This window comes from Canis lupus, chromosome 23, assembly GCF_048164855.1.
Source record: "Canis lupus baileyi chromosome 23, mCanLup2.hap1, whole genome shotgun sequence".
NCBI classification, from domain to species: domain Eukaryota; kingdom Metazoa; phylum Chordata; class Mammalia; order Carnivora; family Canidae; genus Canis; species Canis lupus.
The window spans coordinates 19,437,160-19,462,402 of NC_132860.1; the positions used below are offsets into that span (position 1 = coordinate 19,437,160).

Sequence of the window (25,243 nt, forward strand, 5' to 3'; positions counted from 1 at the left end):
TTCCATAGAATAAAAACATGTATTAAACTCTAGTCATTGATATGTGTACTAAAGTATTGAGGAAGTGTACTGACGTCTGCAATTTCCCTTGACATGTATAAGATGGATTAATAGATGGATAAAGTACAAAAAGACATGTGATAAAAAATATAGTAAACTCTTAATGTGTGGCATAATGTATTTTCCAAAAATGATGACAGCAATTATTCCAGTCCCACATGCTCTTCCAGAACTTTGTCACTGTTCCATCAAGGGTTGTAATTTCTTTTCATCTCCTAGAACCCTGGTGTTACTTTAAGGCTGTCTGAATGAAAAGAACACAGTACAAGTGAGATAGGGCACAAGAGTTGATTTGGCATCCACTTGGCTGTCATGGAACACTCACCCATAGTACCCAGTCACCATGCACATGCAGAAAGGCTGAATCCCAATATAAGTTCTCAGACAACAGCTAACCATCAACATCCATATCAGAATGAACAAGATGTTCCATGTATCTGTTATCCCTATTTTGCCCAGCCTGCAGGAGTTCAGTTAAGTCCAGTAAGATTTGGGATTGTTTGGATGTTTATTTATTTTGGGGGGGGTGTTTATTATACTACAGTATAATACTCAGAACAATCTATAGACTGGATACACAGATGCTGACAAGATAATTGATACAGCATGTCTTCATGCTTTAAAAATTTCATGAAATACTGGGAAAAAAATTTGAGTGGCACTGTAGTCAACGGACATTTAAATTTCAACGGATTTTCCTCTTCAACAAAGCCTTCTACAGAGGAGCTACTTCATGAGGAAGCACTTACAACAATCATTCTGTATTCATCCTTTTCCCCCACCTTTCTTCTGACTGATTCCCCGGGCAACAGGCTGTATGATAGGTTCCCTTCCTAGCCCTGCATATAGGAGAGAAGACCTCCAGGACTTGACATATTTTCAAAACTATGAAAATAATGGCATTGAGCAGCAAGTAAAATAACTGAGGGAGTTGTTCATATTCCAAAATGTATTTGAACAAGTTGAATTTCAAATACTTAATTTGTTTTTTCATGTAAGAGCAACCTCATTGAAAAATCACTATGCTAGATCAAAATGAAAACAATGTTTTGTGGACATCACAATGAGCTCTAGGTCCACAGAGAACAATCCTCTTGGTATCTAATGGAAAGCAAGAAACTCCAAGCAGTGTCAAGGGGTAACAGTCTCAGGTGACCACAAAACTCTCTTTGGAATGTTTATGGAACTCAGCTCCAACCGTAAGGCATAGAGGAGATACTACCCTATGGATATAAGAGACCTTGTAATTTCAGACAGAGTGAACTCATCACTATCATTTAAGGGGCAAATTGCCTTAAACACTAATCCCTAAATGACATTAGAGAAAGAATTGTATAAAACAGTGCAGGAGCATAAGTTACTCATACAGCTTACTGTTTTCTTCTTTTTAAGAGTTTGAATGGGACTCTTCTTTGACATAAGATGGGAATTTTATTTTATTTCTATTTATCATGAACATTGTGCTCTATCCACCAATAATAAAGTAGTTGTGGGGGTTGATAAATGTGCTGAATATACTAAGGGTACAACTGGATGGAGATAAAGCCTGTTGTTTTCTATTCCTGGCACAATTAGCACACAGATGAAGCAACGAAAGGCTAGAGAGCTGCAGAAACAAACTCCACCCCAAGACAAGTGTGCAGCCGGAGAGGGATGGACTTCATTACAGCTGCTTAAGCAGAAGAGCAGGTACAGTGTTACAGGTAACTTGTGAGCAGGCAAGTGTTGCTGAGCCTCTGCTGGAAAAGTTGCCCCTACATCATGTGATGTTTTAGCAAATGGTAATGGAACTAGCAGGTACTGGGCACTTATCTGGTAAGTGTATGTGCATAGCTTTGTAGCCCCTCAAGGAGGTGTATTTACGGCCACGTTATAGAGGAGAAAAGTGGTTACTCGCACATAGGAACGGAATAGAAGTAAAGCTTGGGTTTGAACAGAGGCTCCTTTAATTCTGCTCAATTCCCTACCCCATTACAAAATAGACCCTACTAATTCCAGGTCTAATTTGAAGGCCAATTTGATTATTTTATTGTATCAAAAGAATTAAGCAGGAAAGAATAAAAAGCATTTATACTGTCCTGCAATTTCTGTATTTTGCCTATTATGTAATTGTACATTTCACTATAAACCATTGGTCATTTGATTCTTTACGTGTCCTCCTCCCCACTCCACATATATTTTTCCCTTTGACCATTTGGTGTGACCATTGGGCTTCACATTTAACAGCTGTGATTTTTAAAAACAAGCATTTCTTTGGTGGATATAATATAGCCTCATTTAAAGAACCAAGGAAATAAGTTTTCTCACACACGCATGTATATATATACATATATATGAGCTCAGAAAGCCATTTACAATCAGAGAAAATAAACCTATGAACCTCTAAATTATGTATATTTTATTAAATTTCCTATCAGAATTCATACCTGTAAGTCAATAAAACACTCTTTTATTTTCCCACTAAAATATCAATATCTTCTCTGAAAACTGTAGAAAACCTGACTCAAAGTTGAATTTTACTCTCATTGGGTTGTTAAAGTTAAAGTTAAAGTTAAATGCACTTTCCCAAAACTTGGTTATAAATATTTACCTTTGAACATTGCCCCATGGACACAAATTAAGCATAGCTGCCAGGAAAATTCTCCATTTCAGGCTGGTGGGGAATGATGAGTGACACACATGGTCCCAGCAGTCCCCAGATTGGCCATGGTTTTGATGTATATCTTGGGAGGTAGACTGGTTTACAGTGTCCACAGTACAGGGATTCGAAATGGTGGTGGGACAATAAAGAGTCTGCCAGGTGGCTTACATCAAGAAACATCCTCAAATTCTTGTAGATCTTACTGCTAACTCAGAGAAATTAGACCTACTAAATCCATGAGATCTCTAGCAAGGGTGGGGGCATAGATAAACCAGGAAAGGGGTTTTTCAGGAAAAGAATTCTATGATGTCTCTTTCAGTCTACAGAAGTGGTGTAGCCCAAGGAGGGTGAATTGATCACAAAACCCTGAGCCAGAAAACATCTCCTTCAAACTCTTCCCTTGGAGAGTGACTGGAAGTAATGGGCATGATGCCATTTTGACATATTCTCAAAGAACAGGTTTACAGAGAAATGAAATGATGAGATATGAGAGAACTGTAAAAAGAATAAATATCAATAGAAAGCTTATAAATGTAATCAAATAACAAAGATCTTTTGCCTAAAGTCAGTTTTTTTTGGGGGGAGCACTAGTTCCCTGGAATATTATGAGGAAAGAAGGATTTATAATCAATACAAATGAAAAAAGAAAGTAGCAGAATCACAGCAGTTTCAAAACCTACACATGCCAATTTCTCCTGAAGTTTTTCTTTTCTCCTTTTGGAAACATCTGCCATAAACTTGGGATGGATGTGTGGTTATGGAACTCTCGAGAACACTCCCCTGGTGACCCAGATATGCTTTCTATTATAGGAGCAGTTATGGCAATTGTGTGTTATGTGATCAAATAAATATTTGTGGGATTAATGTATTGGCTTTTGATAACCAATTAAGCAACCTGAATCTTAGTGTCAATTTTTGTAACATCAGGATCAACATATGTACCACATAGAGTTGCAGGAAGAAATTTGGTGAGAAAAATTCTATCAAATGCATGGCATATAGACCAGCATATTTCAGATGCTGAGTTAATACTCATTACCTGATTACTCCCTTGTATTTTTTTTGACCCACTAATTCAGTACACGAAGAGCATACACACTTTTCAGCTAAAGATATATTTTCTTTTATTCTCCTCAAGCTTTGTGGATCCTACAAAATGTGTGTCCCTACCATTCTTTCCCCAACCTTCAACTCCATACTGATGTCTTCTCATTGTTTTCCTTTCCTTCCCAGACAATAGTGCCTGAAACCAAACCCCACATTGTATGGGAAGTCTCTGGGTGACTTTCATCCTGTCATCTCACACACAGAGTGGATAGTTTAAGAAGTGATGAAAAGAACCTGAAGAACTTGAGTTCTATAATAGCCGCGCTGCAAGGCAGCCCTTTCCTTTCAGTTTGAAAACGTCCTGGAATTTTTCCTGAAAGCTCAAGAATTCATCAGGACATTATGGACACAAATAAGCCATCCAGGATGGGATAGTCTCTCCATAACCATGTTGCCTCTAAGATCTGCCTGAATGGGAGACAGTTATTGACACCTCCTGCTTCAGCTTACTGTCGTAAATAGGAAACCAGGACAAACTTCAAGATGATGAATTCATTTATTAGATCTACTCATTTGCATAATTGTTAGCTAAGTAGCCACTGCCTTCTGCAGAGCAACTCTAGAGATTCCAAGAATGTTTAGAAGCCATTCAAAATCTTTTACCTCTTAAAGTAGTATTATTCAGTCAACATCATTAGGCACTTCTGTACGCCAAGCTAGGATTAGATCACATAAGCATTTTTTACCTGTTACTTCTCATATACCTGTAGGTGAGAAGATAAGCATTTTTTACTTCATATTTCTCTCTTGCAGATTCTGACTGTAGGGGACAGAAAGGGATGATAAATGAAGGGGTTCCTCGAATAATTTTTCAGTGTACTCTAGGGTATTTATACAGATTCTCCTACTAGAATTTTTTTCCTCATCACTCTGGCTTTGAATTCAGCCAGGTGCATTGAACTCCCATTTCCCAGGCTCTCTATATTAAGAGTTGTCTTGTCATCGCCCAGGAGCCCTGGATTAAAGGCCAGGTGACCTCAGTGCTTTTTATAATCTTGAATCTTGACCTCAAGAATGTCTACACCTGTGGGAGAAAGTTACTGAGCCTATTGAATGATGGGCAATCATACCACAGTGAGCACATTCCTTCTGTGGGGGTTTTCCAGTTTCCCAGACTTGCAGGCTCTCCTCTTTGTGATGATTTTCTTCTCCCATGTGACCATCCTAGCCGCAAATGTGTCCGTAATGGTGGCCATCAGGCTCAGTCACAACCTTCACACCCCTATGTACTTTTTCCTCTGCGGCCTGTCCTTTTCAGAAACGTGTACCACGATGGCAATCATACCCCGCATGTTAGTGGACTTGCTAGCAGACTGCAAGACCATTTCTCTTCCTGAGTGTGCCACACAGATGTTTTTCTTCTTTGGCTTGGGAGCCAATAACTGCTTCATCATGGCTGCCATGTCCTATGACCGTTATATTGCCATTCACAACCCGCTGCACTACCCCATCTTGATGACCCATAAGATCTGCTTTCAGCTCCTCATGGCCTCTTGGATGGCTGGGTTCCTGGTTTCTCTGTGCATCGTCATCATTGTATTCAACTTGTCTTTCTGTGACTCCAACATCATCCAGCACTTCTTCTGTGATATCTCACCTGTGGTCTGCCTTGCCTGTGATTACACCTTTTTTCAAAAAATGGTTCTTTTTGCATTCACTGCCTTTGTGTTGGTGGGCAGCTTTGTCTTTATTATGATGTCCTATGTCTTCATTGCATCCACCGTTGCGAAGATGCCCTCTGCCAAGGGGAGGTATAAGGCCTTTTCCACTTGCTCCTCCCACCTCACTGTGGTGTGCATACATTATGGATTTGCTGGCTTTGTCTACTTGAGGCCCAAGGACAGGGACTTGTTCCGTGAGGACATGTTGATGGCTGTCACATATACGGTGCTGACCCCTCTGCTTAACCCGATTGTTTATAGTCTCAGAAACAAAGAAATGCAGACTGCCCTAAGGAAGGTTCTAGGCAAGACAGATAGGTTCATCCCTCAGATGGTGAATAAACGAACACCGGACAGTTAAAAATGTACAGACTCTTGATAAATAAAAGTGGGAAAAGTGGAATATCTCCAATAGAATCATCACTTTGTGTACAAAGCATTTAAAGGGCATTCTAACTGCCTGATATACACTGGTCTCAGTCCTTTTCTACTACAAATATTTTAAAATGAGAAAAATGTTTTAAAATGTTATTACATATATATGTACATATATACCTATACATGCATACATATATACACATGCACATATGTATGTAGTAAACATATCGAAAACAGCTTGGACTTGTTGCTTTTGGAAGAAGGAAAAAAATTATTCTAAAATGGAAAAGGAGGAAAAAATGAAAAGGAGAGTGAGCAAATGAAAAGGAAAATCACTAATCTACTAAATCAAAAAAGGAGAAACTGCAAACACAATTTAGACTTGAAATGAGTAAAAGACCACAATACAGAGAAATTTCAAGGAATTTTAAGAATGACCTTATTCAACTCTATTCAGAGAAATCAGGAAACTAGATGGGAATGTATGAATTCCTGGAAAAAATAAACTGATGAAAATTACTGCAAAAGAGACATTTTAATATGCCAAATTTCAGGAATAATATAGAAAAAGTCTGCCAAAGAGCTATTCTTTCTATTCCCCAGGAAAGGAGTAGGCTAGATCGTTTCATAATTAACTTTCTGAAGTCCTCAAAAAGCAGATAATTCAAATGCTATTTGAGTTAGAGCATGAAAATCAATAGCTTCTAGTTTAAGAAAATCACAGAAGTGGAAGGTGCTATATATAACTGAAGAATCTAATTAAGGTCATTGTAGTAAGATTCTCATGTGGATTGTGGAACTTGTTAGATGCTGTAAGGAGTTTAGGCATTTTGAGTTCACATTGTCTAATGGCACAGCCACATCGTGTGAAATTGGCAGTGTTGGAGGCCTGAGGGACTGAGATGTGGACAAGATGAAGAGGCTGGTGGAAACCTACTAATACATGAGAAGAAATCGAGTAGTTAGTGAAAGACTCTGAGGACAATAGTACAGTTCACCCTTGAACAACACTGGTTTGAACTGCACAGATCCACTTACGTGGGGACTTTTTCATAAATACAGTACTGTAAATGTATTTTTTTCTTCCCTTATGATTTTAACATTTTCTTTTCTCTACCCTAGATTGTTGTAAGAATACCGCATATACTACATATAACATACAAAATATCTGTTGACTTTAAAAAAATGCATTTATTTAAGAAAGAGAACATGAGCAGGGGAAAGAGCAGAGGGAGAGGGAGAAGCAGATTCCTCCCTGAGCCAGGAGCATGAAACCCCTTGTGGGGCAACATGTGGGGCTTGATGCAAGGCTTGATATCAGGACCCTGGGATCATGACATGAGTGGAAGTCAGGAGCTTACCCAACTGAGCCACCCAGGTATCCGAATGAAGTTTTGAGGGGAGTCAAAAGTTACACGTGGCTTTTGACTGTGTTCCTAAGCCCTGCATTGTTCAAGGGTCAACTGTATATTGTTTCATAGCTGGATAAGATTGGTGCCAATGAGGAAAACGTTTTATTATAAATACGCAAAAAATGACTTAGAAATATAGTAAGAAGCTAGGAGATTATCAACCTTGTGGCTGGTGCCTGTAGCATAGGGAAATGAGCAACTTCCTTTTGACAAAACTGAGAAGCAGTTGTGTCCTTCTCAGACAACAGGTTTAGTTAAAATGAAGAGGTAGAGAATGAGCTCTTTGTAAAGTTGATGGGTCGAGTGAAGATTCCAGAATGGAAGCAAAACATCTTGGAAGAAAACCCTGTAAAGAAAGAACAATTTCAGGAGAGGAAGCATGAAAAAAAAAAGAGAAAGAAAAGAGAGGAAGCATGAGGTTGTGCTAGAGTGAATACAGGTGAAGAGAGCTTCGAAAGGGTTTGTAACTAGGATACAAATCATAGCTTCATTGATTATAGGTGGTGTCAGAGCCTATTGGGTCTCCAGGTCCCATTCTTTGACACTGAATAAAAATTTGGTTAGAAGTTCTCTGACCAGCCATTCACAAACTTCACCATTCTGTTTTCATAAAGGTCCCCTAATTAACATGAAAGTCTCTGTTTCTGCATATAATCATCTTCAACTTTTTCATCTCATGATTTAAGTCTCAATTTTGACTAAGTAGAGATATGCCCCTGGGATGCAAGATGGTTTTAACATATGCAAACCAATCAATGGGATATGCTCCGTTGACAGAATGAAAGATAAAAACCACATGATCGTGCCAGGCGGGGGCTGGCTGCCTGACACTGCCTCGCACACCCAACCACCCAGGCCTCTTGCAAAGAATAAAGTTCTATAGAAAGAGACGAGTCAGAAAAAAAAAAAAAACAAAAAAAAAAACAAAAAAACACACATGATCTTGTCAATAGATGTATTTACACACAGTGGCATATTATTCAGCCTTGAAAAAGAAGGAAATCTTGCCATTTGCAACAACATGGATGCTGCAGACATTATGTTAAGTAAAATGAGCCAGACAAAGAAATAAAAATACTGTTGGATCTCACTTGTATGTGGACTCTAAGAAGTGGAACCTAGAAACATAGAGTAAAACAGTAGTTACCAGGGTTGGGGAAGTAGTACAAGTGGGGAGACACTGGTCAAAGAGCACAAAGTGGCAATTATGTAGAACGAATATGTTCTAGAGATCTAAAGTAGAGCATGATAAGAGTAGTTAATACTATATTTTCATGCTGGAAGTTTGCTGAGAGCAAATTTCAGCTATTTTTCACCACACCTAAAAAGGTAACTGTGAGGAGATGGATGTGTTGATAAGCTTGACTGTATTAATGATTTCACTATGTATATGTATGTAAAAAATCATGTTGTTCACCTCAAATATATACATTAAGAAATAAAGGAACTTTAAAAAATTTTAAGTTTAAAAAATGGCAACTAGTACTTTATTCTTATCAATTAAAAGGAAACCATTGTATTTTTAAGAAGCATTTCTTTGTGAACTTCTTGAAAAAAAAAATACGCGATATATTCAACTTTGTTTCCTCAGTTCCTAATCTAGTGCTAGGAATAGAGACCAAATAAATATTCATTGAACTGGAATTAATGTTTAACCAACAGATACTTGTGGAATGCTTGCTGTGTACCAGACACCGTACTTTGAGCTAAGGATAATTAGTTCAGCCTCCCACATCACTACTTTGACCCACCTGTTTCTGCATTTCCAGCTAGCAATGATCACCTTATTCCTATGTTCCTTTATGCCTCCGTTTAATGTCATTTCCTCAGTAAATCCTTCCTTGAGCCTCACAAATAAATGGATTTGCCAAATAATGTCAAGAGGAACAGGGACTGAGCAAAAAGCTACAGCCTGGGGGTTTTGGCAATGTGGCAGGGTGAGAACATAGAAATCTGAGGTCAGAGATGCCAAGGCAGCTAAGATTTGTGAATCAGGATCCCGGAGATGAAAAACTATAGAGACATGAGCTTGAAGTCCTATGTGTAATTTCTCTTTAAGGGATTTGACTACTTCCAAGTTACATATGGGCTGGCAAGTTATCAAAATACCAGCTGGAAATCTGCCTGGGGGAGGCTGAAGATCTCAGCAGATTCAAGCATTTTGTAGTGCTGGTTTGATAGGCTGTTTAAGGTAGAGGGGACCTGTAACACCTTATGCTTCTACTTGGAAATCCTGAAGGACTGTATCTTGGAGGCAATTGCAACATCCAAGAAATAAGGCCAAACCAGGAACAGATCATCCCCAACAAAACATGGCACCTAACCTATACTGGAAATATCACCACCATTTTACCAGGATGCAAGTTTAGGAGTTATGCTGTACAAAAAGACAGGAGTTGTTTTGTTATACGAATTACCCCTCTGGGGGCTAGAACTCCATTTCTTCAAAGGGATTAATCCGGTGCTCTATCTGCCTACTAGAAGAAGACTGAATACATTTTGGAGGAAGATAATCTCATCTAGAGCCTCTACAACTTTTTATCTATATTGCCCATCATTCAAAAAACAAAACAACAAGATATACCAATAACTTGCTAGGACCAAATGCATAAAAATTAGATCTTCAAAATAAACAGTAAACGTATATTTAAGAGAAACAGAGGAATAAAATAAAGAATTACACTAGAGAACTGAATACAAAGCATTTTTTTAAAAACAAAAAGAATCAAGTTTAAATCTTAGAAATGGAAAGTAAATTAGGAATTCAGCAGATGAATTCTTAGTAGATTGGACACAGCAGAAAAGAGGATTAGTAAACAGAAAGGTCGGTAGAGAACATACATGTTACTGGATGGAGAAAAACATTTAAAAAATACAAAAAAAAGTGTGAGAGCTATATAGGAAACTGTAAAAAGATATAACACATGTGCAATTGAAGTCTAAGCAAAACGGAGAAGTACTTCCAAACACAGTAAGTAGAACAACCACACTTCTGGAAATCATCACAGGGACTACAGGGAGCCAAAGCAAATGTGAAAAGCTTCTAGGGTATTTGTTGGAAACCTTCTCCTGGAAGCTTCCCAGGTATGATTTGAAACCAGCTCCCTTGCACACAGGGTGGGGAGAAACCAAAAAATGAGGTGGCTACTCCCAGTTGGAAGGTGGCAGTTTTAATAAGTAGAGGGAATTTACATTCATGGCTTGTCTTGGGCAGCAGCAAGATGGCAAATGGATCCCCACACCTGCCAGCCAAATTTTAAAAGCTTGTAAGGAGGCTTTAATTGGGTATAGCCATGCAGACCATGTAGGTGTTTTCAATACCATGTTACTGTCTCAAGGCTGTGTCCTTGGAGTAGCCTCTGGGAGCCAGAAAGGCAAGTGGAATCCACATTCCAAGGACAGGGGAAGTGGCCAGCAGCCTCTGAATGCCTGGGTCCAGCTATTGGGTCAATGGCTGGTCACATCTCTTTGATGATGTTCCCCAACATCATCAGGGGAAATAAAAGACATATTCCTTTTGAAAAGGAGGAGGGAAGAGGGAAGAAGGCTGATAGCTGAATTTCTGAGAGAAATGATAGAAACAAGTAAACAATTGCATCTTAAAAGTGATCCAAGATTTTTAACTGGTAACCTAGAAATTTACCCAAAATGGTTATCTCAGTAATGAAGGTGCACAGAACTATACTAATACATTGTCTCAGTGTCTATTTCTTGGTTTTGATATGGTACTTCAGCAACCCCTGGGTAAAACACAGCCTCTTTGTACTATCTTTGCAGCTCCTTGAATCTATAATTATTTCAAAATAAAAACATTTAAAAATGAAAAAAAAAGAATAAAGGTGCTATAAAGACTTTTACGACCAAAAACAAACAAACCCACCCCAAACTTAAAATTCATCACCAGAAAACCTGTAATAAAAGAATAAATAATAGAATTTTAAAAAGATTTCTTTTTTGTCCATTTATTTGAGATAGAGAGGAGGAGAGAGCACAATCTGGGGGAGGGGCAGAGGGAGAGGGAGAAGCAGACTCCCCACTGAGCAGGGAGCCTGAAGCCGGACTTGATCCCAGCACCCAGAGATCATGACCTGAGCTGAGGGCAGATGCTCAACTGACTGAGTCACCCAGGTGCACCAAAATAATAGAATTTTTTTAAGCAGAAAGAAAGTCAATGTTGGTATGGGCATAGTGCTGAAGAAAGGAAGGAAGGACATCAAAAAGAATAAATGTCTGGGAAACTAGAGGAGGTGCAATAGGTGGAGGAACAATTTTGAGAAATAATTAAGAAATAGAATTGGCCTACATTGGTAAGTAGATGGTAATCCTGTCTCCACTGCGTATAGCCTCAGATTAAAATGAGAAAGAAAGGAGACTGTCTTGTAAAATCTTTAAAAATAGCAACTTTATTAAAGTATAATATACACATACACAATTTAAATATAGAGGTTGATGACTTTTGACAAATGTAAACACTTGTATAACCACCATCCCAGTTTCAGTATTCAATGAGTTCCTCACCCCCACCCCAGAAATTACCTCTTGCCCCTTTGCCTTCATTCTTCTCCAATACTTTGCTACAGGTAAGGTTCATAGAATATGAGGAATGTCAATGACTTACTAAGACCCAATCTGTTCCAGAAAAAGAAAGTTTTCCTGAAATTTACATAGACAAAAATCTTTTAACAGCACAACAGTTCAGGACCCTCAAAATGTTCTCTCACTTCATAATCTGCCCTCTAAGAGCAATCTACAATCCATAGTAATCAGGAAACTTCTGAAAAAAAAAAAAGTCTTACAAAAGGAGTTTTTGATTGTTCCCACAGGGATATCCTTGATCCTTATTTATTGATGCACTTTTTTATGGAAAATACTTTTTACCATTCCTAATATTCTCTATCCCCCTTTTGAAGAGATATCCTCTAGCATAACACACACCTTTCTTAGCCTTCACTCCTTCCTTTCCTAGAATTAGAAAATTAGCTGATGCTAAGTTTGGAGGGGAAAACTAGATTTGTAGTAGTATTAGCTTTTGAGGGCAGCCGTAACAAAGTACCATACACTGAGTGGATTCAACAACAAAAATGGATTGTCTCACAGTTCTGGAGGCTAGGAGTCCAAGATCAAGGTGTCAGCAGGGTTGGTTCCTTCCAAGGGCTGTGGGATCCGTTCTAGCTCTCTCACTTAGCTTCTGATGGTTTGTGGGCAATCTTTGGAGTTCCTTGGCTTATAGAAGCATAATCCACTTCTCTGTCTTTATTTTCACATGAGGTTCTCCCTCTGTGTTGTCTGTTCAAATTCCCCCTTTTTTGTGTTTTAAATAAGAACACCAGCCATATTGAATTAAAAGCCCACCTAACTGCAATATGACTTCATCTAAACTAATTACATCTGTAACATTTGTATCTATTTCCAAACAAGCTCACTTTCTGAGATACTGGTGGTTAGGATTACAACATATGAATTTTTGAGGAACACAATTCAACCCATAAGAGCAATCCCAGCCTTTCCCTTTCCCCCTTTCTCTTGGGAGTGTGTCTGCCCTCAGTGCTACTCTGCACTATAAATAGATGGGGTAAGGCCTAGTCTCTCTGGGGAGACCTGAGTGTTTCTAGTACTGCCGGGAACAGAGAAGAATGTCAAGTTCTGGGATTCAAAGCACAAAAACACCTGTGTCCACAAATATGTGTTAGATAATCTAATATCAGCTTCTTCATTTATACAGGTTAATATTTTGCTCTCCCATATGCCTTCTCTTTTTGTCATTTCCTCAATTGATTTAGAATTTTGGAGGGAAAGAATAGGTGCCAATGTGTATCCTCTCCAACAAAAGATGTTAATAGTTCCACACCATACCACCTACATCTGGGTGATTGGATTATTGAATCCCTTAGAGTAGAAATACAAAGGAAAAACCTCTGCATGGACTTACCATATTCAACTGGAGTCTGTAAGCACCTAGACAGGAGAGACTTAGGTAAAGAAACAGTCAGTATGCATGTGTCTTCCATCTGGAAGGAGGCAGACTGTTTTGGTGGGTGTGCAGTGATGGTCACCTCAAATCTCTTGCATAGTAAGCCTTATAAAAAGATGCCACTTATTAAGAAAGGACCAGAGGAGAAGGAATAGTTCTGTGAGAAGTATGATTAATTCAAGTCAGGGTGCACTGAGTTTGAGAGTCTTGGGGGAAGGCCAGTGAGGAAGTTTGTTTGTCTTCCAAGGAAGGGTGTATATGGATTCTGTTACCACACAGGTGGCAGCTGAGCTCATGGGAGAAGATAAGATGACCCATGGGGGAAGGGCAGCAGGGCAGAAGGTCGAGCATGTACCCTGGTGAAAAGCCAAGTGTAAGAGGAAAGAGGAAGACAAAGATTTCCAGAAACTCTGAAAAACTTCAACCACCAGGGTGCAGAGTTCCCATCATGACTCCCAAAATGCCCTTCCAAGACAAGTTTGGGGGCCTTCTCTTTGTAAAGGCCTGTATCTATACTGACTTCAACCTCAGAATTACTGCACTGGTGGGATTACAGGCCTATAATTTATGCAAGTAAAGAGGCACAAATGGGGAAATAGGACCAGAGAAATTCCACAGAGTAGCTTCCAGGCAGAAAAGGAGGAGGTTTCCTTGATTTGCCAGGAAAGAACCCAGGTCAGCTTGTAAAGTGGTCCCTCCAAACGGTCTCAGAATTTGTCTGACATTATTCATATGCTGATAATAAAATATATGAGCTAAAATATTAATCATAAATCATTGTGAAAGGAGTACAGGAGGCAGGGACTCAATATGGAGATAATTGACATAATCAGACTAGATCATAAGTGCCTTCAGAAAGATCAAGTGGAAGAAGCAGTGATAGTAGAACCTCCCTGAGAGACATTACAAAGTGTGCAGCCAATGTATTATTTGCCTGAACCATAATCTCATGTCTCCTATCAATTATTGTTGAAAGAAAGTCCTGATATCCCAGTCTCCCCCTCCAAAGAAACTTCAGCTTTTGAAATCTTACTGTAGACTCACCTGGTAAGACCCAAGTTGCAAAAAGAGTCCACAGAGATGTGTACAAAGTTCCTTCTGTGTTATCTGGAATAGATTTCGGAATGGCCAAAAGAGGAATAATCTTTTGCTCTGGCTTAAACAAAGTGAAAATAGAAGCTTTTTTGGAGACCCTAACAGCAATGTTTCCAAAAGTTTACATATCCATTGACAAAGGCAGGACAGTACCATTAAGTACCTTTAAAGGAAGTGACATGAAGTGCTTGACTTGTTAACATTATGATTTATTACACACCTGCTGGGAACAAATTGTTTTCCCAAATGTTTAACAAGATGAATCCAATTAAATTTGATCTTTGGTGGGAATAGTTGTCTATATTTAAATAAGACTCACAATTGATAAATGGAACAATTTTGCAAAGGTATTTTTACCTTGAAAATTTCATATTGAATTTGAATGAAGAAAATTTCCATGTTAATGATACGTTTAACTCTCTATATGGAAGTAAACACTGGCTTTTTGTATTTGTAGGAGATCTTCACTATCAAAGTGATAAAGTTAGTGATAAATATCATTAAAGTATCCAGCACAAATGTTTCCTCAAATCATTGGTTCGTTATTTATGGATTTATATCTGATGTAATTCAGGAGAACCAATGCATTTTAGCCATTAGTTTTCGCATGGCTCCTTTTACCTCCTTGTTTCTCAGGCTATAGATGAGGGGGTTCAACATGGGGACTACCACTGTATAGATCACAGATGCCACTTTGACCTGATCAGCTGAATAAGTTGACTTGGGCATTACATAAACGAACAAAACTGTCCCATAAAACAAAGTGACTGCGGTGAGGTGGGAGGTGCAGGTTGAGAAGGCCTTCTTTCTCCCCTCAGTAGAGCGCATATTCAGGATTGAGTGGAGAATGTAGGTATAGGACACAATTATGGTAAACAGTGTGCTTATGAGGACGGATGCGGAAGAGATGGCGGGCGATATTTCGGCAATATAAACATGGCCACAAGAAAGCTTCAAGAGTGGAAAGAGGTCACAGAAGAAATGGTTGATTTTGTTTGGTCCACAGAAGGTTAGATTCATCAAACAGCCAGTAAATGATGAAGCGTTCATGCATCCACCCAGGTAGGAAGCCCCCAATAGGAGGAAGCAGACCACTGGGGACATCTGGGTGGAGTAGAGCAAGGGAGAGCAGATGGCCACATAGCGATCATAGGCCATGGTGGCCAGCAGGAAGCACTCTGTAGTCCCAAAAGTGACATCAGAGCCAAGCTGGGCTATACAGCCAGTGACAGGGATAGTCGTTTTCTCTCTTAAGAAACTCATTAGCATGATCGGAGTCACTGAGGTGGAATACCCAATGTCTACAAAGGCCAAATGGCTGAGAAAAAGGTACATCGGGGTGTGAAGCTGTGGGCTGCTTCGGATTAGGATGATTATACTGATATTTCCCACTATGGTAATTATATAAACTCCCAGGAAAATCACAAAGAAGATGGCACATAGTGTGGGATTATCTGTTAATCCCAGAATAATGAACTCTGTCACTGTTGTATGATTTTCATTTTCCATCTATCCATTTAATGGTGCCTATTGAAATCAGAACCAGAGGAAGTTAAATGGGTTGAAATTATTTCACATTTAATGTAGATATCTAAATAGAACCCTACAATTACAGTCTTTAAGTGGTAACTCTACCTCACACAGAGGACTTTGTGCACACAAATTTTCTTTCCCAATTTCATGAAAATGTTAAAATTGAAGACTCGATGACCTTAGATTTCAGCTATTTTACTTCTGTTTGTATGCCATGGAGTAAGTCTTTCCCATGTGTAAGAAGAAGTATGTGAGTGATTGTTACAGCAATACTGAATGTAGTAACGTAAAATGTAAATCACCGAAATGATCATGGAGAGGCCAGCTCTTGATTTTCCACTCCCACCCTAAATGTGCCTCTGCCCAGTATTTTCTTTTTTAGTCAATACTATCACAATACATTTATCCAATTATTGGGCCAAAAATTATGGAGTTGACTTTGACATCTCTTTCTTACTTGATCCTTTCCCTGAAATGAAAAAAATTACGTCCTTAGTTATGATTGATACCAAGGGCTGGAAAGTGTCTATGTCCAAGATGAAAGGGCCAAATAGAATTTTTATTATTCTTATGAGCTAACTCATGGATATTTGGCAAAATCTTTTAGGAGTAAGAGTACATCATACTTTTTCATGCTTCTAAGATTGCATGAAGCAACAAGAAGAGTCCAGGTATTTTTATGGGCTGGGGTTAATTGGAAAGTGAAGCATTTGGGGACCTGTATTAGTAAGTTTTGGTTTCATCAGTTCTATTAAGCAACTATAGGGAAATAGGAAGTAGGAGTATATGATGTGGGGGGAGAGGTAATTAGAGAGGTATGAATGCAAGTAGCCAGCTAGTAAGGCTAGGAAATTGGCTTGAAAGAAAGATTAGCATTTCAGAAAAATATTCCCTTCATTCAAATTAGAGCACATGAAAAAGGAGAGGGGAATATATTAGTTACATTCAATCATTTCCATGGCTCTTCTAGTTTAAAGACCAACATATTCTGGATAATTCGTTTTTTTCCTGAAGAACTTTTATCTGAAGAAAAATTAAGAAAACATACACATATAACTGTCAGCAACCATGCACATTTTACTCAATGTTATATGTGAGTCATGACAATGACATCCTACAGTATGAACAGTACTGGGGTTACATGTCTGAATTCTCACATTCTAGCTTTCTTAATAAGACAAAGCCTCAACCTGAAATAGATTTTTTGAAAAAAAAAATGTATGGAAGATACAAATGCTTTCAAAGTTTTATATGAGTGCCAGCAGGGAAGGCAAAATGATGAGCAGAAATACCTTGGACTTTAGTAGCCACACAACCTTGGCATCGGTTTCTAGCTCTGCCTCCCACTATCTATGGAATCATTGGCACATTAAAGAAATTGCTTATCATCTGTTTCCTTACCTGTAAAAAGGAAATAATGATACATACCTCATGTGATTCTTGTGTTAAAAATGATGTGATGTGGATAAAAAAGACCAAGTACTATGTATGCAACAAATAAATGCCCAATTTCTAATAATTTTCTTGAAGTAATCGACTTGTAATTTCTTGTACGTATAAGAGAATCAAATATTTCTGTGTCCTTAAAAAGAACAAGTACAAACTTGTAACACATCCACTGCAATACTAGGGATAGGCTCCAAGGAATTGTCACCGTATGGCAGAGCCATATTTAAGTGAGGTTTGTGTCATTTGAGATAAGGCCCAAATCACTTACTTCACTTGTAATTATAAATTAGTTTGTTTTGGAAAACTACATTGAGAATCCATTGGGATAGAGAAATTACATGTGCAAATCTATTGGGACAGAGATATATCATGTAAACATGATTATATAAAAGTATATAATTGAAATACTTTCTACATACTCTGAGGCTCCATTTATTTTTTAATTAAATAAAGAAATTAAACATTTTAATTTAATTACATTGAAAATAATTATAACATTTTAGTATCATTGAAGTTGATTATTAGATCAACAAGAATAATATGGGCTGTGACATTTTGTGGCATTTCTGAAATGTGGCTATATTCAATGGTCCAGGTTTTCATGTCATCTATGTTTAGAGATAATTTCTGTTTGCTGGGATCCCTGGGTGGCGCAGTGGTTTGGCGCCTGCCTTTGGCCCAGGGCGTGATCCTGGAGACCCGGGATCAAATCCCACGTCGGGCTCCTGGTGCATGGAGCCTGCTTCTCCCTCTGCCTGTGTCTCTGCCTCTCTCTCTCTCTCTCTGTGTAACTATCATAAATAAATAAATTAAAAAAATTTCTGTTTGCTAATACAGTTTAATTTACAAACATGAATCCACTGGAATTGCAATATTATTTTAACATAAGTGATGTACATTTAAAAGTCCTATATATTTTTCACTTGGTATATGGATCTGTCCTAGGACCCTTGACATACATAACACAGTGGTGGGTGGCAAACGTTTCTTAACCATGCCCTTCTCTCCCCTTTGCCAACTTTGATCCACCAACATGTAAGCTTTCTAATAAAACAACGAAGCTCACCCTAACATTTTTCTCAGGACCCTGCCATCCACAACTGCCACATAGACTGGCAGGTTGTCAAAGATACATGGCGACAGTTGACTCTGGCTGTATTCTTGAACCATGGCCACATAGCAGAACTTTCTTTCTTTTTTTTTTTTAATTTATTTTTTATTGGTGTTCAATTTACTAACATACAGAATAACCCCCAGTGCCCGTCACCCATTCACTCCCACCCCCCGCCCTTCTCCCCTTTCACCACCCCTAGTTCGTTTCCCAGAGTTAGCAGTCTTTACGTTCTGTCTCCCTTTCTGATAGAACTTTCTTTAAGGTTGAAAGTCAGGTTCCTTTGATTCTAAGCTTGAAAGAGCCCATCAGTTAATAAACTTCAGAACAAAGCTAAACCTGATAATCAATGTTAGGAGGATCTAACAGCTCAAATACCTCAAACCCAGCAAATTAGGAAATGGACATGCTGAGACTCCCTCAGTCCTAGGAAGATACTATTCCTTTAGGTTTCAAGAAGCCAAATTGTGACGGAGGAATGGCACAAATAGGTATTTGTATTCCTCTTTAATGGCAGAGTGCTGGAAATCTAGAAAGCACTAAATAGATGTTTGTTGAATTAGTGTTAAACAATTCTTAGAAAATATGTCTATGTATCAGATACTATGCTATGACCTAAAGATAAATACACACTCCCACATCTCTATCTTTACCCAACTACAAACTATTTTATAATTGTATTCATCACTCCACCCCTTTCCAATGGAAAACTAATTCCTAGCGACCTTAGGTCTGAGGTTTAAATTATTTGACCACGGAAGCATCTAAGTCTTGTCTAAGACTAAGTCATAGTCTCAGCAAACAGTTTCAGAGAATTCTGAAACCCTGAAATATGTTTTGTACATAATACACCTTTGCTTATGTAGATACTAGTGTAAATAATTGCTGAATGTCTTTTTTTCCCCCTACTTTCCTACATTTCCATGAGGGAGGAATCATGTCTGCCTCGTTCCTCACTTTATTCTGAGAACATTGCAGAGTGCCTGGTACATAGCAGTTTTAAACAAATGAATGAGTCAGTGAATAAATGAATAATCTACTTTTTAAGATTTTTATTTTACCGTGGCACATCTAAAATGAGATGTCCTCTTAATTGGCTCCTATGTGCACCCTATAGTATTGTTAACTATAGTACAATGTTCTATAGCAGATTTCTAGGACTTCTTCATCTTGCTTAACTACAACCTTAGGCCTGTTGACTAGCAGCTCCCCATTTCACTCCAACTCCAACCTCTGACAACCATCATTCCACTCTTGGGTCTATGAGTGACTATTTTAGGTACACTGTAAAATGGAATCATACAGACTTAGTCCTTCTGTGATGGGTTTATTTCACTTAGCATAACATCTTCCAGGTTCATCCATGTCATCACATATTGCAGAATTTCCTTTTATAAGACTTAATAACATTCCATTGTATGTATACATACCAAATTTTCTTTATCCATTTATCTGTCAGTGGACATTTAGGCTGCTTTCCTGTCTTGGCTATTATAAACAGTGCTGGAGTGAACATGAGAGGGCTGGTATCTCTGAGATACTAATTTCAGCTCTTTTAGATCAATATCTAGAGGTGGGATTACTGGATGATATGGTAGTTCTATTAATGATTAACTTCCATACTGTTTTTCATAGCAACCACACCATTTTGCATTCCCAGGAACAATGTACCAAAGTTTGCTCTTTCTCTGCATCCTAATCTACACTTGTCTTTCTCTCTCTTTTTTAAATAATAGCCATCTTGACAGATGTGAAATGATTTCTCATTGTGGTCGTGATTTGCATCTACATGATGATTAGTGATGTTGAGCATCTTTCCTTGTACCTTTGGCCATTTTTGTGTCTTTTTTGAAGAAATGTCCATTTGACTTTTTAGGCTATTTTTCAATCAAATTATTAGTGTTTTTGGTACTGAGTTGTTTTTATTGAGTTGTTTCTTATATATTTTTGAAACTAACCTCTCATCAGATATGTGGTTTGCAAATATTTTCTCTCGTTCTGTAGTTGCATTTTCACTTTGATGATTGTTTTCATTGCTGTGCAGATTATTAGTTTGTGGTGGTCCCACTTACCTGTTTCTGTTTTTGTTGCCTGTGATTTCGACGTCATACCAAAGAATTATTGCCAAGAATAATCATATGAAGCTCTCCCCCTGTTTTCTTCTGGGAGTTTTCTTCTTGCAGTTTAAATTCTTACATTTAAGTCTTGAATCTGTTTTGAGTTGATTCTTGGGTGTAATGTAAGAGTTCAATTTCATTCTTTTGCATGTGGATATCCAGTTTTCCCAATACCATTTATTGATGGGACTATCTATCCTTTCCTTACTGTGTATTCTTGGTGCCCTTGTCAAAAATTATTTGATTGTATATGCATATGTTTATTTTTAGCTCTCTATTGTATTCATTGCTTTGTATGTCTACTTTATGTCAGTACCATACAATTTTTTTAAAGATTTTATTAATTTATTCATAGAGACACACACACACACACAGAGGCAGAGACACAGGCAGAGGGAGAAGCAGGCTCCATGCATGGAGCCCAACATGGGACTTGATCCCGGGTCCCCAGGATCACGCCCTGGGCCAAAGGCAGGTGCTAAACTGCTGAGCCACCTGGGCTGCCCAGGACCATACCATTTTTATTACTTTAGCTTTGCAATATTATTTGAATCAGGAAGTGTGATGCCTACAGCTTTGTTCTTCCCTCTTAAGATTATTTTGGTTGTTTGGGGGCCCTCTGAGACTCCATATGAATCTTAGAGTTGTTTTTTCTATTTCTATAACAAAATTCTATTGAGATTTTGATAGGGATGTACTGAATCTGCTTTGGGTAGTATGGATATTTTAACAATATTAAATCTTCCAACCCAAGAACACAGGATGTTTTTACATTTGCTTGTGTTTTATTTAATTTCTTTCATCAATATTTTGTAGTTTTCAGTATACAAGTCTTTCACCTCCTTTGTTAAATTTATTCTTAGGTTATTTTATTCTTTTTTGTGTTATTTTAAATGGGATTATTTCCCTGTCTTTCCTTGTGATCAGAGAACTGTGGCAAATTGCATACCTGAGGGCAGGTACAGAGTCTGATCTGCATTATACTGAGAAACCTTGAAGGGATGAGAAAGAATTAGCCAATTCTTGGATGGCAGTGTGGACTGCCTGGACAAACAGAAATCTAGAAGAAACCCAAGTGCAAAAAGAAATCATTTCACTCCAAAATTCTCTTTCCTTATGCACCAAGGATTTTACTTAGAAAGCAGCCTTGGAGGAGGAACTGGTAATATAAGCAAAATCACATAGTCCCACATATTCTCACAGTAAGTAGATGTGTGGGCCTTGCCTTTTTGAATTCACAGGCAAAACAAAAATATTTAAAATTACAACTCAACACTGAATTTCAAAAGTATAAAGCCTCTAGGAAAATACATTAGAGAATATCTTCGTAACCTTGGATTGGACAAAGATTTCTTGAACTTGTCACGAAAGCACTAAACAATAAAGAAAATAGGGCAGCCCCAGTGGCTCAGCAGTTTAGCGCTGCCTGCAGCCCAGGGTGTGATCCTGGAGACCCGGGATCAAGTCCCATGTTGGGCTCCATGCATGGAGCCTGCTTCTCCCTCTGCCTGTGTCTCTGCTTCTCTCTCTCCTCTCTGTGTATTCTCATGAATAAATAAATAAAATCTTTAAAAAAAAAACAATAAAGAAAATACTGTTAAATTAGACTTCATTAAAATTAAAAGCTTTTGTTCATCAAAAGATACAATTAAGAGAGTGACAAGGCAAACCAGAATGGGAATGTAACTTTAAAATGTACAAAGCTGGGATCCCTGGGTGGTGCAGCGGTTTGGCGCCTGCCTTTGGCCCAGGGCGTGATCCTGGAGACCCGGGATCGAGTCCCACGTCGGGCTCCCGGTGCATGGAGCCTGCTTCTCCCTCTGCCTGTGTCTCTGCCTCTCTCTCTCTCTCTGTGTGTGTGACTATCATAAGTAAATAAGAAATTAAAAAAAAAATAAAATGTACAAAGCTGACAAAGGATTTATAGGCAGATTATAGTAAAACCAAATCAATAAGAAAAGTACAATCTGAGAATAAAATTGGTAAAGGACCTGAAGAGACATTACACAAAAGAAGATATGCAAATAAATATTTAAATTTTTTTTTTTTTTTTAAATGTGGAACATAAGAGGTCCAGGGAGATGGGAGGGAACACTGCCTGATGGCTTCATTGTAAAATCTAGTGACTAGCCTGGGATTCTCTGGTGTTATCTTTTTTGAAAACTATGGATAAATAACTTCATCCACAAGATGACTGAGTTACCAGGACTTCTTTAAGCCAGCTCTTTCTGTAGGCTGTCTTTATACCCTCGACTGTTTGCAAAGAGTTATACTTTCACTAATTTACATGCTGGGAACTTTGAATTGGGGAGAGTTGGAATCTACTCTTGCTCTAGGATTCTTATGACATACATCATTTTTGTAAAAATTGGAAAACCATATTTTACTCTTCAAACATGATTAATCAGAAGTCATGGGGAAAGTTCTAGAGGCAGGGAGGTAATTAAGGAGGCTAAAAACTATCCAGGCTCAATCATAAACATCTAAAATAAAGCCATGACAAAAGTGGAGGCAATGAACACCCTGGGAGATATTACAAAGAAGGATGGTAGGCATATTCCATGTGTGCAACAGCCTGGGTATCTAAATTCATAATTTTATACCCTGAAAATACCAACTGGCCTGTTTAAAAAAAGCTCCACTGTGCCATAGCCCCCTTCCTAGCACCACTCTGTGGTAGTTTTTCCTACTAATCAAAGGCTTGTCAGCAAAAGTCCAAAGACAAGTGTTTGCAGACAAACCTTTGAGAAATGTGAAAAACTACTGGGAATTCTCAAAGCTCTCAAAGTCTCAGTCTTCAGAATTCCCTTTGTGTCATGTGGATTGAGTCATCTTGGTGACAAAACTATGGAATGTATTCTTTTGGTCTTATTTTAGGTAGGAATAAGATCTTTCAAGACTCCAGCATAACTATTTCAAAAGATTATGACAACCCTGTATAAGACAGGCCAAGTCTTCCAGAGAAAGTTATCTGGACTGAAAACACTACATCAATTGCATTTCCACTGAGTACATGATACTTTCTAAGATGTTAATTTATAAGACAATATTTTAAAAATATATAACCTAACAGAAGAGAAAGAAAACACTCTCAAATCATGGACTGTAGACAATGAACAAAGGAGAGAAAAAGTGAAATTGTATTTTCCAAGTCTCCTAACCCCGAAACATACACATTTGATTTGGACCCAGCAGAATTTCATGAAATGATATATTTTGTGACTCTAGAAAATTATAAATTAAACTTGGCATTAATTAACATACTGCAGTTGTGTATTTAAGACTGCTCTTCACATAAAGTGATAAGGCTAATGGAAAACATAAACATCTATCACATATGTTCTGGAAGCTATCATTTTCGAGTTTCCAGAGTCACACTGTATTGCTTTCAAAATAACCAATGTCTTCTAGCCATCAATTTTCTCGTGGCCTCTTTAACCTCTTTGTTTCTCAGACTATAGATCAAGGGGTTCAACATGGGGATCACCACTGAGTAGAACACAGACACCACTTTAATATGATCAGACGAGTAATCTGACTTGGGTATGACATAAACAAATGTGACTGTCCCATAAAACAAAGTGACTGCACTGAGGTGAGGAGTACAAGTGGAGAAGGCCTTGTGTCTTCCTTCAGGGGAGCGCATATTTAGGACTGAATGCAGGATGTATAGATATGAAATAGCTATGATAAACAGTGTGATTACAATGATGGACCCGGCTAGGATAGCAGGTGATGTTTCAGCAACATAAATATGGGTACAAGAAAGCTTTACTAGTGGTGGGAAGTCACAAAAGAAATGATTGATTTTATTTGGTCCACAGAAAGTCAAGCTCAGTAGACAGCCAGTAAATGATGAAGCATTCACACATCCCCCCAGATAGGAAGCAGCCAAGAGGATGATGCAGACTCTGGAAGACATGTGTGTAGAGTAGAGAAGTGGAGAGCAGATGGCCACATAGCGATCATAGGCCATGGCGGCCAGCAGGAAGCACTCAGCTGTTCCAAAGATAACATCAGAGCCAAGCTGAGCTATGCAGCCAGCAACAGGGATAGTAGTTCTCTCTCTTAAGAAACCCACAATCATAATGGGTGTGACTGACGTGGAATACCCGATATCCACAAAGGCTAAATGGCTGAGGAAAAGATACATTGGGGTGTGAAGCTGAGGACTTCTGTGGATCAGCATGATTATGCTGACATTGCCCAGTAGGGTAGCGACATAGATTCCTAGAAAAACCACAAAGAAGATGATACAAAGTGTAGGATCCTCTGTCAACCCCAAAATAATGAACTCTGTCACCATTGTATGGTTTTCAGTCTCCATCTTATTTGTAATAATGCCTATTGAAATAAATAACAAGTATATTCAATAAATTCAGTGATCTCATAGGTAACATATTTACTTTTCCATTCCCCCTATTAAAAAATCAAAATGGGGTGCCTGGCTGGCTCAGTTGGAAGAGCATGAGGCTCTTGATCTTGGGGCTGTGAGTTCAAGCCCCATGTTTGATATAAAGATTACTTAAATAAACTTAAAAAAATCAAAACATAGATCCCTTTTGTCTAATGCTTACACTCTACAAAATGTTTCCAAGCATGATTTGAGATATTAATGTCCATTACTTTAAGGCCAAAGATACAAAGAGACCAATGACTCAGATCAGAGCACAGTTAACATTCATTTGCGTCATTTGATCAGTTCAGA

General features: G+C 38.3%; 3 protein-coding genes across 3 annotated transcripts; 1 reads left to right on the forward strand and 2 right to left on the reverse strand.

Moving 5' to 3' along the window:
* Positions 1–4,066: 4,066 nt before the first annotated feature.
* On the forward strand, positions 4,067–8,669 carry LOC140615412 (olfactory receptor 10T2-like). Its single transcript, XM_072795271.1, has one exon. It carries the CDS (start codon positions 4,862–4,864, stop codon positions 5,828–5,830), a length of 969 nt encoding a protein of 322 aa, XP_072651372.1. The 5' UTR covers positions 4,067–4,861; the 3' UTR covers positions 5,831–8,669.
* Positions 8,670–14,895: 6,226 nt separating this feature from the next.
* Positions 14,896–15,840, reverse strand: LOC140615413 (olfactory receptor 5P4). The gene has a single exon (XM_072795272.1). The coding sequence runs from the start codon at positions 15,832–15,834 to the stop codon at positions 14,896–14,898; it is 939 nt and encodes a 312-aa protein (XP_072651373.1). The 5' UTR covers positions 15,835–15,840.
* Positions 15,841–23,923: 8,083 nt separating this feature from the next.
* LOC140615414 (olfactory receptor 5P4-like) lies at positions 23,924–24,862 on the reverse strand. Its single transcript, XM_072795273.1, has one exon. The coding sequence runs from the start codon at positions 24,860–24,862 to the stop codon at positions 23,924–23,926; it is 939 nt and encodes a 312-aa protein (XP_072651374.1).
* Between the last annotated feature and the right edge of the window lie 381 nt (positions 24,863–25,243).